This window comes from Thermobia domestica, chromosome 6 (assembly GCF_964235325.1).
Source record: "Thermobia domestica chromosome 6, izTheDome1.hap1.1, whole genome shotgun sequence".
Lineage (NCBI taxonomy): Eukaryota > Metazoa > Arthropoda > Insecta > Zygentoma > Lepismatidae > Thermobia > Thermobia domestica.
The window spans coordinates 80,500,821-80,519,585 of NC_137459.1; the positions used below are offsets into that span (position 1 = coordinate 80,500,821).

Sequence of the window (18,765 nt, forward strand, 5' to 3'; positions counted from 1 at the left end):
TGGTGAATCGGCAATGGCTTTCATGTTCTTGGTGCTATTCCTTACATTTCTGACGCTTTGAACTCACGTTTACTTAGTATGAGTGCATTTCGGGGCATTTTTCGTTACGTGTTTCCACACATGTGAATCACCCTGCTTCATCTGTTGTTCTCTACCGACACTCCAGATGTCTTTCTAGAGCGTTTGAGAACAAATTCGCTACACTTAATACTCAGAATATCACTGTTGACCAGCATCCGCACCTGGCGATTATGCAACCACACACAACGGCCGTGAAGGTGTCCGCCATTTTGTATTTGTTCCAGATATCGACTTAATACAAACGAATTATTGTTACCTGGTAGAAACTCTATTAATTCATATAAATTTAGACCAATTTTCATTTGGCAGATTATCCGGGACTCCCTACGTTCCTTTGGGGAATCCCTTGCGCGTGCATGGTAGGATTGTGAAACATGCAAAATTCAATACAGCAGGTATGACTTCTTCAGTGAATTTTTTACTCGCCCTCTTTACGTTGGATAGTTTCCGAACTATTGGCGTCCGAAAGTCATTTTCCCACGCTTTCGGCACCTTGTTGATCCGAAACTATGTCCGATAGCCGAAAGTTCAAGAGAACTGTTTTTCTTGTCTCAGTGGCAGGAGTCAGCTCCCGAGAGTTGTAACATTTATTTAGCAAGACCCGGTATATATATATATATATATATATATATATATATATATATATATATATATATATAACAGAGTTTGTATATATATTCAATTGGAATTAATCCAGACAGTGCAACGTTCATCAACATCTTTGGTATAAGTTAAAGTAAAATTGCTTACACTTTTAAATAAATTAAAACGGAGATATGATATTTGTTGAAAGATATGTCTTAAATCCATGGATGCTATCGTACGATGTTTTGTATCTCAGAATTTTTTGGCTTCAAAGAACATGAATAAAAGTTATAACTGGGTTACTACACTGAATTTCACTGTGAGTCACATGGACAACTCTTTCCTTGTTTTCAAGTGTGGACTCATCTCCCAAACGCTGTAACACAATATGTATTACGTTGTATATATATATATATATATATATATATATATAGGGTGACTGGTAATTCGATGCATTCCTTGCAAGGGGATATTCTACAAGTATTTGGAACATTTTCAGCTATATGAACCGGGGGTCGCAAATCAATATTTTTTTGAGTAATTTGCAAGCGTGTGATTTCTTAAGAGATTTGCCGGCTAAGAAGTGTCCGAGAACGTTTTAACTTCACCCACTTCCAGATACCGTAGAACGACGAACTTTTACATGTGTAACTGTGCATACCTGTGTAGGTAATGGGGTAATTTACATCTCGTAAATCTTCACTGTTGCTGTGTTATAGGTTAGTACGCGATATAAGGTGTAGTGGTACAAAATTAGCTACTGCACCTCAGAAAGCATAGTGGCAACGTCGCACAAGCACTTGCTCCTACGAAATTACTGCGCGGAGGGGAAGAGGTGGAATGAAGATGGTGTGCAGCCAAGAGAAAACACAAACTATGACGAACTTCATACCCAGGGTTATGCGTCTGTCCACCCAACATTCGAACTGTGAACGAGTGCGTTGTTTTCCAGGAGACGGACACCTTTTGTCAACCTGCCACACTGTGGGAATTCCCAGAATGAGGCATACGGATCCTGGTTATTGTAGTACTCTTTGCCTGGAAAGCAAGTAGTAATACACCATACTGATACCAAATAAAATGATCACCACTTTGGTCGCTCAGAGTTGAACACAGACTTCTTTGGTGGTGGAACGTCGGCACGCTATCATTGGTTTCACTAAGTTTTCTCTGGTTTTCTTCACTCCCAATATGCGAAGGCAGGGATGGTACCTTCTAGGAGGTTAGGGCCAGTTCCTTCCCAAATCCTAGACACACCTAAAAGACTGACGTAACCAAGGAGTTGAAGGTCCGAACCCTTCCTTGAGTCATTCCCTTGTATATAAGTAAATAAATAAATAGCAATCGAATACGTCGCTTTAATAATTGAAAACAATATTACAATTTCCGTACTAATTGCTACAATGACCACCTAATGTTATAAGCTTTCTACAAGGGTATAAACGTAAATCATGGAAAGTCACAACAAAATAACACATTTAGCAATGTAGCACAAACAAAATCTTGTGAAAAATAGAAATAGAGCGTGGAATGCTGACAAAAGTGTCCGCCTCCTTGGAAAACAACGCACCCGTTCACTGCTCAACTGTTGGCCAGACAGACGTTCGACCCTGGGTAAAAATTCGTCGTAGTTCGTGTTTTCTCTTGGTTGCACACTATCTTCATTCTACCTCTTCCCAACCATGCAGTGATTTCCTAGGAGCAACTATAGAGGTAGTTGGTGAGTACTTCAAACTATATGTCTGTAGAAAAACTGTGTTTATAAAAAAAATGTTAGGTGAGTACCTAGGATTCTGAAACATTTGTTTTTTGGATAGCGCGCATATTAGTTCCTAAGTGAAGTCTTGACCCGAGTACGGTAGGTCCCATAGTTTTGGAGCTATGGACCTTTAAATCTTTTATTTTTTTTTTCGTGCTTTCGGCAGCCTATAACTCCGAAAGAAAGCATTTGTGCACCCAAGTTGGTCTATAGTTTTCGTCTTATCTTGGTGTCAGGAATCACCTCCCAAACGTTGTCGGTGTTGTTTAGAAACGCCCTATATATATATATATATATATATATATATATATATATATATATATATATCGCACCTTCTCGAGAAAAGTGACATAAGTCAAAAAACCTTAAGATCCAAGTTCGTATCCCAAGCGAGAAAAATGACATAACACCCGAAATTTGTCATTTCTGCTCTAATACATTTTGATTTTGGGATAATTTTAACGTTGTATTTACAACATTTTTACACATAAAAGAAAAGAATTGTGATTATAAAATAACTTTAAAACAAGTTACAAGTTTTGCCATTTTTCTTGCGAGGGATACGAGCTAGGACCTTTAGGTTTTTTGACTTGTGTCACTTTTCTCGAGAAGATGTTATATCTATATCTATATCTATATATATATATATATATATATGATTCGCTTTCCAAAAACTTGATATTGTATACGGAAAGGAAAATGAGCCTTTCTTCTGAACAATGAATATATATACACGAAAGTTGCTATATAATGGCTTTGTTAAACGACAGATGAACATTACTTTCATTTGCAGTGGTTTCAGAAACTTCACAACAAAAGGGTGGATAAAAAGTGAGGGAGAAAAATATATGCAATCACAAATTTCTTTTGAGTTATTTGAATTGAAGGCACGAAGTTTTGAATATGAATCCTTTTCGAAACACGAATCTAGAAAGATCATATCAACTTGTAAGAACTCAACGTAGGTAAAGCAAGAAAAAGGAATGGTTAAAATCTTGTATGTTGTAATATACAGAAGGCAGGATTGTATGATGTTTCATTGTAGAAAAAAAAACGCAACACTTAAACATACCTCTAATTTAAAATAAAGTAATAAAAGAAAGACAGACAATTAGACTTAAATTAATAAAGCAATAATGTAATGGCCGACGAGCGAGTGAGAAAATGAAATAACAAAACAATTGAAGAAAGAAGAAATTGAAAGTATAAAAAAACATTAAATACCGTAAACTGGGTATACTTTGGCTTTTTTTTTTTTTGAATTTTCAAAATTTATACTCTAACATCTCCTAAGATTAGGGAGGCATTTATCACTATTAAAATGCAATCCTTTGTCTTTCTTTTAAAGCAGTGAAAACTCAGTGTGACCAAGAATAATGATTATAGTTCCAATTTTTTTAGTGCCATGCAAGATTTTTCATGATTGGGTTAACTTTAGCCCATTTGTCAAAATGACTTATTAATACACGAAAGTATTATCGTAACACTGTATTTAAGAAACAAAATAGAAGAACATAGTATTATAAACACATTGGTGAAATTATCAACGTTTTTTTACTCAATTTCAATCGAACGAGGAATATCGTGTGATGAAAATATTTGTATTTACTTGGGTGAATATGAAACATCTATAAAACAACGCTACAAACTTTTGAATACTTAACTTAAAATACCTATATTACAAACATAGGGGTGAAATCACCTTGTTCAATTTAAAGGAAAAAAATAACGCTCAATGAAAATATCTAAGTGTATGAATACTTAACATCCAAAAATAAGAGCATCATACTCTTCATTATGATACAGTACTTTGTCGGCACCATACTGCTCAGTTTTAGGAAGAAAGTTCATGTAATTCAGGTACTGTTTAACATCCTCTTTTGGAAGCTAAAGGGGGGTTAATCTCCCTTATTATATCGCACCATTTGCACACCATTTCATCTTTAATATTAGGCCATTACCAACGCAGAAAATGTGGGCCAATGTTACCCCAAAAATTGGGCCAATGTCACCCCACGCAATTAAACGCTTAATAGTTTGTGCGTAATTGAACAAACATTTAAGGCGTTAGCTTAACAATATTCGCCAATGAACATGTTTTTATATTTTACTTACTTATGTATTCAGGTTATATTACTTTAATGCAATGAACAAAAGTTGTGGAACTTGAAAAGTGATAAATGTTGACTTGCTAACAATTGTTAGCCTTTTGCTTCTCATGTTCTGGAAACAAATCACTAGCGCCAATATTTATGTGTTCTCAATGTTGTAATACTTCGAGCCACAACTTTTCTTATTGATGGAAACCATAATAACCAACTACAAAGAAATCAAATCTTTCTCTTCCTTTGGGCCAAAGTTGCCTTTAAAGGGCCAAAATATACCCAGTTTACGGTATGGTACTTTCAATTGATACAACATTTTTGTTGTATAAATTTCGGCTATGAATTTCAAAGGAATACTGAAAATATTTAACCCTTTTAGGATTTTTGGTAACTTTTGTTACCATGGCGTAGTATCGCCTTTGACCCCTTATGTAGGTTTTATAACAGGTATTTAAGCCGAGCTTTCTTTATTTGCTAAATCAAGGATAGAACAAAGAACACACCAGATGCATTTTGGAACCGGATGGTCAACTTGATGGCGCCAAGTGGTGGCGGAGGAACGTGACTTTTTATTATTTTCTTTTCTTAAGACAAATTTCAAAAATTTCCAAGCCTTTAGTTTTCAAAACATCAGATTGAAACTTTGCATACGGATTGTGTGTACTTTTGGGAATCTGTCGATTTTTTTTTTTTTTTTTTTTGAGATTCTACGCTAAACCAGGGCCGTATTTGAAGGGGTGATTTTTCCAGGAAAAGATTCGATTTTTCTTGATTTTTCCGGTTCACGTGCATGATATGGAAACGGGAGTAGTAACGTTGGAAAGGACTTCTTATATTAAATAAAATGACGTTTAAAGCATGACTCTAGCCAAATATCAATGACGCAGTGAATTTTTATTATATATACAGGGCCTAAATTCACACTTAAAAAAATGTTCCACCCTTTGTTTTCAAGATACAAGGTTGAAATTTTGCATATGTATTATGTAGATAACAGTGTATTAAAAAAAAAAAAAACTCAGATCTCTACATGAACCCAGGCTTGGGCTAGAGGGGCGCAACGTTTCGAAAAATCTCCCTGTTTTATCAGATTTTCTCGTTTCTGGTGTATAATACGGACAAGCAAGTGGTATCATTAGAAAGTATGCTCTATCCTAAAAAAAAAAAAAAAAAAAAAAAAAAAACGAGGTAAGAACTATGATCCTACGATAAATAATAAGGAAGCAGTAGCTGTTTGAGTGAAAATCTAAAATTTACCTCAAAAAGTGGAAATTCTACAAGGTTTAAGGAGGTAAATAGAGAAACAATCAGCCGTTTCTTTCGAAACTATCAGACAAATACAACAATAATTACAATATGTTTTTGGTTCATATTGTATACAACTTTCAGCAAGAGTATACACCGTCATAGCCGTGAAACATTGGGGGAACTAAAAGTGACATAAAAGGAACATAAAAGGGACAATATTTTATGTGTGTTTAAACGATCCAAATTGTATTCATGTCGATTTTATTAGTATAAAAGTCATAATTGAATTTTGATACTCAATGCATTTATACTAAGATATGACATAGGATATTTCCTCATTATAGCACACTTTAGATGTACTTTTGTTGTTTTTATTTTAAGTTTTAAAACGGAGTAAAGTATAATGTAAGAAATAGAAATTAGAACAGAGATGAAAAAGATCCAAGAGAAACGAAATATAAACTTTTTTTTTTAATGTCATACATTAGATAAACTACAGTAAAAGAAAGTAGCCTAATGAGTAAGTTTAAGATAACAAAGAACTTTGTTTGAAAATGTCAGAATTGAGGCATAATTTAAGTATCGCTAATGATACACAATTACTAGAATACCCTTTGTGGTATTATGACGAATGTTACGAAAACAGCAACTTCTGTATAGAAGAGACAGCAATGTCAATTAAAGAGAGATTATAAAATTGCCAATCACTGCAGTAAGCTAGGAAACACAAAGAAAATATATGTTGAATCAGAATATTCACTTGTTTATATTATAAAAATAAATTTGACAAAATAAGAATTATCTGTTTCCAAAACACACATAGAAATAATTTCTTTGGGAGCAATTGAACACAGGAGTAAACGAATATGTGCTGTAAAAAAATCAATTGTTGTCTTCCTTTCCGTTAGCCAAAGGGTTACTCAATAAAATCGGACATGAAAATAATTAAATAGTTTCAGTTTATTAAAAAAAAAAGAACAAACCTTGAAAAAAATAGAAATTCAGGTAAATACAATTTTGTTATTGTGTCCAATTTTTATGTAACGCATTTTGCAAGTACTAACGACTATTATTATTATAGCTCATACTTAAAAATTGTTTATATCATTTTTTGTTTCTTTTTTTTATGGAGTTTAGAATCTGCCTCCACCATTGAGGCTATATCAAATGCGGTCTACAGTTTAACGTGGAATCCGAACCAATGAAATGCTTTCAATGCTTTGCCACAAGGAATTGAACACAAAACCCGGAATCCGTGAACCAAAGGCGCGCGCGGTAGCCACTAGAGCAGCCGAGAGGGCTGACTTAAGATTTTATAAATTGATATATCTAACTTCATCTCAGTTCGTATCGAAAGAAAAATCGAATAAACCAAAAATTAATAAAATGTTCTCACTGATGAGAAACTAAGTAAGTTATGAGTCACGAGGCATCCTTGTACTTTCTTCGGGCGTGCAAAATGATAGAACGCATGCATGCTATGACTATCTATCTGTCTATATGTATGTATGTGTGTGTGTTGCCTGTCCTCCTTCCTCCTAAAGAAAGAAAAAAAGAACATATTTCTAGTAAATTACCTTTATATTAAAACAATCAAACAAACTGGTACAGTAAAGAAAAGAACAGTAAATTTAGAGGGGTTGCGCAATCACAATTTTCTTCTTCAGAGTTTCTCTGCTCGATTTTCTTGCTTATTGATTTTTGGTTACTTACGGCGTATAGCATAAATTTTTGAATCCCTCCACCCCCTTAGGATAAGCTCTTTCAGGAAACTAATTAAGATGTAATTAAGGCTGAACTATACCGACAACAATAAGAGGTGATTTCTCACATCAAAATCAGAGAAAAAAGGTAATATGAAACTCAGTTGTAGATCCGAAAGATAAAGACTGGGGAACAGTCAGAATCCAGACTAAGATAGGTGTATCATGAGTTTACTATAAAGTTTCAAAAATATATAAGAGATAGTTTAAAATATTTGTGTCACTCAAAAAAAAAAAAAAAAAAAAAACTGAGGAACCTAAGTCCCCGGCCCGCACTATCCGCCACTGATGAACTTGTGAGGAAAAGTGCATAGTTTCAAAGTCAGATCAGCCACTGATGAACATGTGGGGAAAAGTGCATAGTTACAGAGCTAGATTCGCCACTGATGAAAATGTGGGAAAGAGTGTATAGTTTCAGAAATAGATCTGTCGAAACGCATCAAAAAATAATGATAGCAAATTTCAACACGTGCTATTTGGAATGGGAGAAAACATGGAGTGACTGTCGATATCAACGTTAAGTAAGCTACGCACAGAGAATCCAAAAATGCATACTTCATGAATGTGTAGTGGGTATGCAAGGAATATTCCCACAAATATTCTCTGCAGGATTCTCATCTATGCTCAGATTTCTGATTTCATTGTTTAGTAAATTATTTTATATACCTATGTATATTGTAAGTTAATTTACTACATATCTAAAACATTAGTTTTTGGTTCTAATAATATTCTTATTAGATTAAAAAGTGTTGAAGTGTAAGACATAATTGTTAAAACTGGAAATGTCTCAAATAATACACTTCACTAAATAACTGTTGACTCATCTGACAATTGACCTATTTTGGTCTAAATGATAGACCAGCGTTTCTCAACATTTGTTTCCTTTGGGGCACACGCGTACACCAAAGTACGTTTCACACTTTTGCGACATCCCTGCATGAGATTTTTTTCTTAGATTAAAAAACAAAACAACGTAAAAAAGTGCATACAATGCATTTTCTTTTGTTATGGAACGAATGTAGTTGATTTGCGATATCTTTATTTTCTTTCAAAGATAATTAATTTATTTGCGGAAGATCTTAGAAGACATTAAAATGTCGCGACACACCTGGCATGTATTCGCGACACATCAGTTGAGAAACGCTGGGATAGACATACTTTGGTTACATTGTATCGAAAATGCTTATATATTAATAATATAATATTTCAACACTCACTCACCTGGTTGTGAAATTTACTCAAACTCGACAACCAAGCATATTGTTGAATACAGAAACATATTTGTATTGGTGGTGTGTTCTTATTCCAAATAGACAACAGGATCAATCATACGTATTTATTACTCCTGAAAGGTTATTTTGCTGTCCAGTCCCTTCTCACACTGTTTTAATGGAGTAGTTTCCTGCTGAAAACTTACTAAACTTGCCATTAATTTTCCATCAAAAAATGAAAGTTTGCCTGTTACGTATTAAACAACTACATGAACCAATATTAAGGATTATTGTTCGTTGTTTGCCTAGCGAATAGCATTGTTTTTTTTTCTTTCTTCTAATCGATTGTAATGTTGTCAATTCATTGAAAGGAGGTAATCAGATCATGTGCCCGCGAGGCTATTATGACTATTACTAGCCAAACAGAATAATGTCCGGAGAAGAAGTGAAATTTGGTGCAGTGTCGGGTAAAACTCGCATTTTCAGTGGGTGACTGTGGAGTCTGTCTATTTTCAATCACTATTTGCCTATTTATGGAAATTAATAAACTTGCTGTAAAGAATTGTTAAGTAGCAAGAGGGAATTTATGTTCGATTTTCTTCATTAGTGCATCCTAGTGTCTATATTGTCAGCATACACATGGAAGCTCTGGGTTTGATTTCCGATGAGAGTTCATATGGTTTGAAATCTATGCTAAGACGTCATTCTCATGTCTTATATAATGTCGTTGCTGTAGGGAACGATAATTTCGAAACCAAACAAATATTCTATTATTTTTCATTGCTACTACACGTGATTACCCGCGCGTAAAAATGTAAAAAAAATAGCTTGAACTATGAAATATTTTTCATTCTTTTGTGCATCTGTTATATTTGTTTGTTTGATATGATTTTTAAAATCAACATTATAATTCCAAAAATCCAGAATGATCAAATATATGCATTTTTTTAGTTTAACGTCCCATGTTTATACATTAATGCTATGGGAGATGCTAATAATGAGATTAGTGGTAACGATAAAGTGAAGCAAGTGGGAATAAACGGGAGAATCCCGATAAGGTCCACGCACACGGAATTTGCTCACCATAAAACTCACTCGGCGGAATCTGGGATTGAACCAGGGACCTCACGCGCAAGATTTACCACGGAGTTGTATTAAGTTCAGTAACAAAAAAAAAAAATAAGAATAATAATATAAAATAAAGTAAAATCAGCAGTAAAGTGTTAGATTCAGAAGGAGAAACAGGTGTGATATGGGTTCAAATCCTGGTTCTATTTGTTTTAGTCATTTAAATCTTGAAGCAGAGACGTTTCTGAGTGTTTCTTTTATATCATACGTATAACGAAGATGTTAGGATACTGTTTACTAATATATGAGAAAATATAGAGAAATTATTAGAAATTCCAATTATATTTGCACCTCTCCAGGGCGTTTTTAGAATTTTAGATTTTTAACCTTTTTTCCCTCTTTTATCTGTCTGGTGAAAGAACTCTATCCTAGTTGTTCAAGGAAACAAATATATTTAATATGTTATTTTCTTCTACACATCACCTCTGAAGATTAATGTTGTGAGAAATAAAATGCAGATTCCATTTTGAAAATTAAGACGATCTACACTGTGCTGATACATATTATTAAATAGCTTAAGGTATTAAAGAACAAACCTTGAAATTGGGAACTCGATTCTTTTCAGAGAAGATATTGCATTGATGCTGCAAATCAGAGCCCTAGTTACATCGACTTACTATTTAATTTTCTCAATCATAATAATAACTTTATCACATGTTTCATTATGTAATTTGCCCTTCTTTTGAGTAAGTCGATTGTGCATACTCTGCAGGCGCAATGAAAACGCACTTTTGTCCACAATAGTAAATTATAAACTGTTTTTACATTTTTTTTTTTTTGACTTTGAACAAGAAGATCGAAATACTTTCATTTAATTGTGTTACGCTAAACTGACTGATTTCATTTCATTAAAAAAAATCAATTTTAAGCGCTAAAATTTAATGTTCTGTGTTTTCTGAAGTTTTAAGAATATTTCTTTGGAAACTTTTTAAAAATATTTTTTTTTTTTAAATGTAAAGAATCGAAAAGAAGAACAACACCCAGATTAGAACTGCAGTCAATATTAATTTAACGCAGAACCATCTACCATGAATTTGTAAATTCAATTTTCGTATGATTTACGTACATTGAAAGTAAGTTACTTGTTAGAAATATCATAAATTTCCTTTACATTTAAATTTAAATTATCATAAGACTTTCATTCTCTATAAAAATGAACATTTATTTTTTTAAGCCTTCCTCTGTTAGTAATTTACACTGTTTTTTTTTTTTTTTTTTTTTTTTTGCTAACTATAAAGTGTTTATTTGCTTCCTTTCGTGTATTGTTTGTGCAAGTTAGCGAAAATATATTAGTCTTTATTTTATTTTCTACGAATGTTCCCGGACAACAAAACGAAATTAAAATATATCAAAATTGCTAGTACGAATATACGGAGTTGCCGTGCTTGATCATAAAGCTTAGTTATACTCAATATTTGTTCATATATATATATATATATACATATATATATATATATATATATACATATATATATATATATATATATATATATATATATATATATATATATATATATATATATATATATATATATATATATATATATACTCATAATTTTGTTTCCTTTGTTTCCAGGTGGGCGTTACTCTGTGTTCCCTTCAGGTGAGCTCCATATACGTCGCGTGACCCACTCCGATGGAGTTCAACCCTATCGCTGCGAAACACGTCATCAACTGACAAACGAACAGCGGCTGAGCGTTGTATCTGGAAGGTAAGAGGATTAGTAGTAATTTTTCTGTGGGGATTTAGACTCCAACAGGTTCCTGTAGATAATAGAGAAAATCTTCTCTAAAAAAGTAATCCTTTCTGAACTGCAACGACCTTTTGTACTTTTCTCTCATAATGTATTGTCAAAAGAAGATATTCTCTTAAGTTTTGAATAGTTGTCTGAAAACGCACCACAGAATCCAAGACTTCTCAGTCGATTTACGCCATAAAACTGATTAGTGTGACTTAATACTAGCGTTTTATTCAACTTTGAGAAAAGTGTTAATAATTGGATACTTTAACCACTCATTTTATAATAAACGGTTTTGTATACAGTATACCATGAACTGGATATTACGTCCTTCTGAGCCAAGGAGTTGTCTTATAAAAGAAGCGTATTTATTATGTCTATGATATCGAAATGAATTACATGTTTTCATATGATATCAACAAGAACTCTGTGGACGCATTTTCCATGTATGAGGCTAGACACACAGAACATTTATACGCGTTGGCTATTTGTTTGATTCGAACTTTAGCGTTCTATTCGGCACCGGATAGTATGAAATGTAGGCCAGATGGCTTAACGTGGTATCCGAACCACATGATCTCCCATCGAGAATCGAACCCAAATCTCCCGCGACAAAGGTGCGTACACTAAATTACATAACCACCAGAAAGTTACACGCTTATATAGGTAACAATCTTAAGAGCATTATGAAGTGTTGCTAAAAATAATCCTATATGTACCGGGATGTTTACAGTGTTTTGGAGTGCCACGTAAAACATCTCAAGAAATAGTTGATAGTAACTACGTAATTTGCCATTATTGCTAGCCAGTACACAAGGCACTACACAAGTAATAGTGATATGTGTAGATTAAGTGGCTATGTAATTCAGATCAAATTGTAGATGGCTAGAATGTTGTTAAACCAAATGCGTTACAGTAACAAGTGCGCTCGCCAGAAAACATATGATTAACATTATGAAATTTCAGTTGAATCGGTGAGTGGAAAAACACTACTAATCCACAAAACGCATTTTGAGATATTTGAAGAAAGAACTTTCGTTTGTTAATGCCACAAATATATAGTCGACATTATAGCACTCTGCTATAACGTGAGAGGTCTTGCAAATTGTACTGCTACTGATTACAACTTGTAGTTCTACATCTTTAGTGATATTTTTGCCTTTACTTCGAAATGGCTTATTTTGGACTCACACTGTTTTCGCACTCACCGATTTAATTTCAACGTTGAGCTATTCCCCCCAAATATATATATATATATATATATATATATATATATATATATATATATATATATATATATATATATATATAACTGGATATGCACAACCAGAGTTCTAAATACATATAAATTCAAATGAATAAACACATAATACTTATTAATGGGCATGGAAAAAGTAAACATTACGGGGCCTATCTTGCGCACAAGCTAGCCCCCCAATTATCATCCCCTCTTTCTCGAAAACTATCAGGGTACAAAAAAATTTTTGGGAGTACAAACGGTACAAACGATTTGCTTTCAAATGATGTATTTTAATTTTTGGTGCTGTGATACGGGAGGGCTATCTTGGAGCCAAGATAGCACCCCAAATGTCATCCCCTCTTTCTTGAAAACTATCAGGGTGCAAACAAAACTTTTTTTTCGATACAAACAGTACAAACGATTTGATTTCGAATGGTGTATTTCAATTTTTTTGTGCTGTGATACGGGGTTGGGGGCTATCTTGGCGCCAAGATAACTTCCCAGTTGACCTATCAAGTAACCCTATAAGGAAAATGGTGCAAACGAAAATATTGTCGGTACAAACGTAGTACAAACGAATGACCGAGTCATTGTTTCAATTTTCTAAAGTCGGGGGGCTATCTTACCAGACGCTAATTTCATCAATAAATTTGTTTGTTATTATATACTCAAGATTTGCGTTCCTTATGGTACACCCTATAGTAAAGTAAAATACTACCAAAGTGAGCTGCGAAAGCGTACATATACCTAAGCGTTAAATAGTGTTAGGCTAAAAGTCTTACACCTTCACTTTGAAAATATGTAAACTTAAAAACCATTCATTAAATATTTATTTCCAATAACAAATATTCTTCGAATTTGCTTTATTTAACGCCCTCGATTATGCACGAGTAGTATTGACCATGAGACGAGACACGAAAAAAGTTTTTCTTCTCCTCGTCTCGTATTTAGGGGCGGATCAAGGACGGACTTCTGGGGGGGCGGTGGGTTGTAATACTGCTACTTAGAGTTACTTTTAAGAGCGTCAAAAAATAAACTATATATTTTACGTATATGTAAAATAAAAAAGTTCCATCTTCTGGGGGGCGATCGCCCCCCCCCCCATGGATCCGCCCATGATTTAGTGGAATATTCGTCTGGTTTCGATTCTCGGCAAACTACTTCTTGTCTCGTTTCGATAATTTGTTTTGCTTCATCCCATCAATTAATATATAATAGTTTCATCACTATTCGACCTAATCTGGTGGAAAGGCAGTCACAGCAGAAAACGCTGCATAGGCCGTAGTAATATAATTCCTCACTTCTTATTCCACCCATACCATTAAAACACTTTTTATATCAAATCCGAGACTAATATCTTCTGACCCCTTAACACAAACTAGTTGGAATACTTTGTAAATATTTAATATAAAATGTAAAGTACAGGGACGTACGCAGGCGATGGGTCCTGGGGGGCTGGTACCCCACCTCCAGAAATTTTGACTTTTGTGTAAATTTAGCCAAATTTTAGGGGCAATTTTAGGAATTTTAATATAAAATACCTTCATATTTAGTTTGGACCGCTTCCCACCCGAAATAAATTCCTGGGATCGCTGCTGGTACTGTACGTTTAAAAGTATATTACAGGAAAACAAAGTGCAAGAATAAAATACTGTGCACATTTTAAGTTAAATTTAATAGTGTCTAACTTAATTGTAGGAAACGTGAAATAATGTAAGCCAGGGATTCTCAATTTTTCTAATGGCGTATTACCATAAGCCGTATGTACCACTCAGCAACAGCTAGCATACCACAGGTTGAGGAAGCATGGCGTGCACTGTAATACATATAATTTAAACAGAGAATCACACAAATGTAAAGAGTTAAAACGGAGTTTCTATTTTCTGATAGGTCCTTGTCCTTGATAAGTAACTGCTACAAGCGTTACAAGCCGAGTAGATCGTTTTTTTAAATAAATGACATCTTTAAAGTTTTACGTCCCACGGTTATGCCGGCTAGGGAAAAGGAGACGGTGATGATGAGAAAATGAATGAAATGGTGGAATGAAGAAAGTGGAAGGAAATGAAGGAACACAGACAAAACCCACGCACATGATGCTTGTCCACCACACACTTGGCGCGAGCTGGGATCGAATCAAGGACCCCATACACAAGAGGTGACGGCTCTACCACTGAGCTATCGCAGCCCCATCGTTTAAAAGGTATTAATAATTTTATTATGGAGTTTCTCTCTCTCTCTTTTGTTTTAACTAGGATGGATAGTCGAGAGTTTGCTGTACTTGACTTGGGGAATAGTCAGGTGATCTTGGAAGATTAAATTAGTAATTGGACCAGTGGCTGGCTGCCCGTGTGTAAATCTAGCATGATTTGCGCAGCTCAAAATGAAGTGACCATTTCCTTGGAGGCTTCAAGCGTATAATATTCTGATGGAATGCAGAACGTTCCTGTACACCACTCAGTTGAGTTGTGCAAACTTAATATAGAAATTCGGTTACTTTTACTTTGACACACATCAGTGGCCATAAAATATGCTTGTTGTATGCCTTATTAATACCATTCGAGAGCTTATGTTTAGTATCTCTTAGACGTCTTAGGAGATGCATATGTGCATTTGTCTGTTTTCATACCTGAGAGGATAGCAAGCCAAACTACGATATTTGCAAAATCCATTTCAACCTAGCTATTTAAGTTCGTTCACAATGAGTCCAAAAATTCAAAACATTAATGAAAGCGGGGGTTAAATTTGAACAATGTGAGCGAACATATATATACAATGGAAGATTGATTCCAAAAATGTTGTTGTGATAATTTATCGCTTGCAATTTGCAGATATACTAAGCGTTGGTCATTCGGCTGTAAGATAAAATATGGACAAATTGAACGAGAACCAAATAAATCGATGCTTTGAACCTGCTTTACACTGCTGCTGCTTCTGTGCTACGAAAGCGATTCATTTTTCCAACGTATTCGCATAAGCAAAGAAAACTAAATTTTATGGAACAGCCGACATAGCCTATCAATATTTGGATGAAGTCATATATGACAATGAAATTATACGTGATCCTCTTGTAGGGTTACCACACTTTCGAATATGAAAAACAGAATAGTTTTAGCAAATTATTTTTGTCACATATCTCCCGCAGCTTTGGAATATGAAAAACAGGAGAATTTTGAACAAATGATTTTTGTGTAGGCCAAGTTCTATAATATAGTCACAAAGTCGCGTGCCTCCCTAATACCAAAAATAATATTTAGCATTTTTTTAATACATTCTAGTTGTACCAAAGCATGTCAATTTACCCAATGTACCGCAAGCTCGTCAAATTTAGAGAACAATTGGCAATATTATTGCGATTGGTGTACGCCAATATTTGGGAAACAACGTCAGACAAACAGTTAAAACAAAGATTGTATATTGTGCTAGATATTCATATGCATAATACAAGACAAGCGTCTGACCTTCATGTAGAGTCCTCACGTTTAAAAGTACATAAGAATAGTACATTTCCTATGGCAGTGAATATTTATAACAAGCTTCCTTCCACTTTAAAAAAACAAAACATCTGGTTTCAATAAAGCAGTCAAGTCCTACCTACTCGAGCACTGTTTCTATTCTGTAGAAGAATATCTCGCCTGTAGTATATAATGTTTAAAGTATATATATTTTGTATATCTATAATGTAAGGTTTTATTAACTGTTATGTTGTTTTATATCGATGTATGTAAATTAGAATAATGAAAAATTGTACCTTTTTTGTTTTATATAAATTCACAATATTTTAATATTGCATATAGATTTAAATGTATACATATGTATATATTCAGTGTTCTTATGACGTGTCCAACTCATACGTTCACGTTGTGAACAATTTGTATGAAAAAGAATGAAAATAAATACAATACAATACAATACAATACATTAACATAATCTTCTTCATCGCATCATGGTTGGAGTTTGTCAGAAGTTGAGATAAAAGTCCATTGTCAATGTAATTTTGTTCGAATGTGTACTAAAGTATGTGTATGTTGTAACCAACGAGCCATGGTCTTTTTTTTGTTTCCTTTCTTATTTTTTCTTTTCTTTTCTTTTCTTTCTTTCTTTTTTTTTGCAATAATGTATTGCAACTTGTACCGCTATTTCTGATGCATACCTTACGAGCCTGCCATACCAAAAATAATACCAAATTTAAAATTTTTCTCTTGCTTGTTTTTCATAATTGAAAGGAGATAATGAAATGTAACTTACCACAATCGTAGATAATGGTATTCTCCAACAGAAAATATGAACCTGAAGAATTTTCCATGATGTCTTCCATAGAAACTACAATGTTGCCAGAATAAGAACGCCCCTGAAATCTAAGTTAAAGCAGCAACTACAGGAATAAACTCAACTGCATTTAGTTACCTATCATGTTGTTTTGGTTTCCTGTGAACTACTTTTTAAATAATAGTTGTATTTAGTTTGTAATAAACAAACAAAATAGTTTTAACATACAATTATTAAAACTAAATAATGATTTTTTTTTTTTAAGTAGTTCAAAGAAAACCAAGACAACATGATACGTAACCAAATGCAGTTAAGATCATTCTTCTAGTCGCTACCTTAACTTAGATTTTAGGGGCGTTGTTATTCTGGCAACACTGATTTCTATGGATAACATCACTGATTTCTATGAAAATTCTTCAGGTTCATATTTTATGTTGTAGAATAGCAATAGCTATGATTGAGGTAAGTTGCCTTTCATTATCTCCATTAATTTATGAATAAGCAAGCAAAAACAACATACATCGTTTCTGAGCACTCTCATGCCTAATGACAAGCATTCTTGACTTTGCTGTGGAAAACTATAAATTAATTCTTGATTGAAAATTCGGAGTGCTTGTATACCATAATTAGCTGTAGGTCTAAGTCTCATGCAGATACGGTGCTGAAAACAAAAATTAAATCATCCAAACAACGAACTAATCAGAATTTTCTGAGTGTCATGTAAGTTTGTCGATGTGTGAAATAGAATTCTCGTTGCAAAATAAAATATAAAAGAGTTATTTGTATTATGTAATATATATGGAGTCCAAACTAACAACGTTTCGTTTATTATATTAATTTATGACATTGCATTTCCTAAAGGCAAAATAAAATATAAAAGAGTTATTTGTATTATGTAATATATATGGAGTCCAAACTAACAACGTTTCGTTTATTATATTAATTTATGACATTGCATTTCCTAAAGGCAAAATAAAATATAAAATAGTTACTTGTATTATGTAATATATATGGAGTCCAAACTAACAACGTTTCGTTTATTATATTAATTTATGACATTGCATTTCCTAAAGGCAAAATAAAATATAAAATAGTTACTTGTATTATGTAATATATATGGAGTCCAAACTAACAACGTTTCGTTTATTATATTAATTTATGACATTGCATTTCCTAAAGGCAAAATAAAATATAAAATAGTTATTTGTATTATGTAATATATATGGAGTCCAAACTAACAACGTTTCGTTTATTATATTAATTTATTACATTGCATTTCCTGAAGACAAAATAAAATAAAATAAAATAAAATAAAAGACCTCGATGTTATATATCAGCACATATGTAGTAGGTCTAGTGTAATGTAACACTAGGTCAATCGACTGCATTTTGTATGTATATACATGCAGGACCATCAAGTTTTGATTTGTGATACAACATATCGAATCCTAAGTATTAGAGCGGAACAGTGGTTGAAGTAGGAAAAACGCGAAGAGACACAATGTCCAAAGCGATTGAATGTGTCAGCGGTTTTATATTTCGTGACAATAGACGGTACGTCTACGATCATGATATTTAGAGCACGATTCAACAAATAATATTTCCTCGCTTTTCTCCGAAACGTGACTGAAACACGTTGG

General features: G+C 33.5%; 1 protein-coding gene across 5 annotated transcripts in view; it reads left to right on the top strand.

Moving 5' to 3' along the window:
* LOC145688072 (cell adhesion molecule Dscam1-like) overlaps window positions 1-18,765 on the top strand; it is a 1,774,182-nt gene that overhangs the window by 1,154,876 nt on the left and 600,541 nt on the right. For all 5 annotated transcript variants that reach the window (XR_014131839.1, XR_014131838.1, XM_081761792.1 and 2 more), the window contains exon 9: window positions 11,457-11,592. Coding sequence is in view for 3 of the 5 variants with exons in the window: in XM_081761792.1 (XP_081617918.1) it covers window positions 11,457-11,592 (136 nt within the window). In the remaining 2 variants the exon portion in view is untranslated. The remainder of the gene's footprint in view (window positions 1-11,456; window positions 11,593-18,765) is intronic.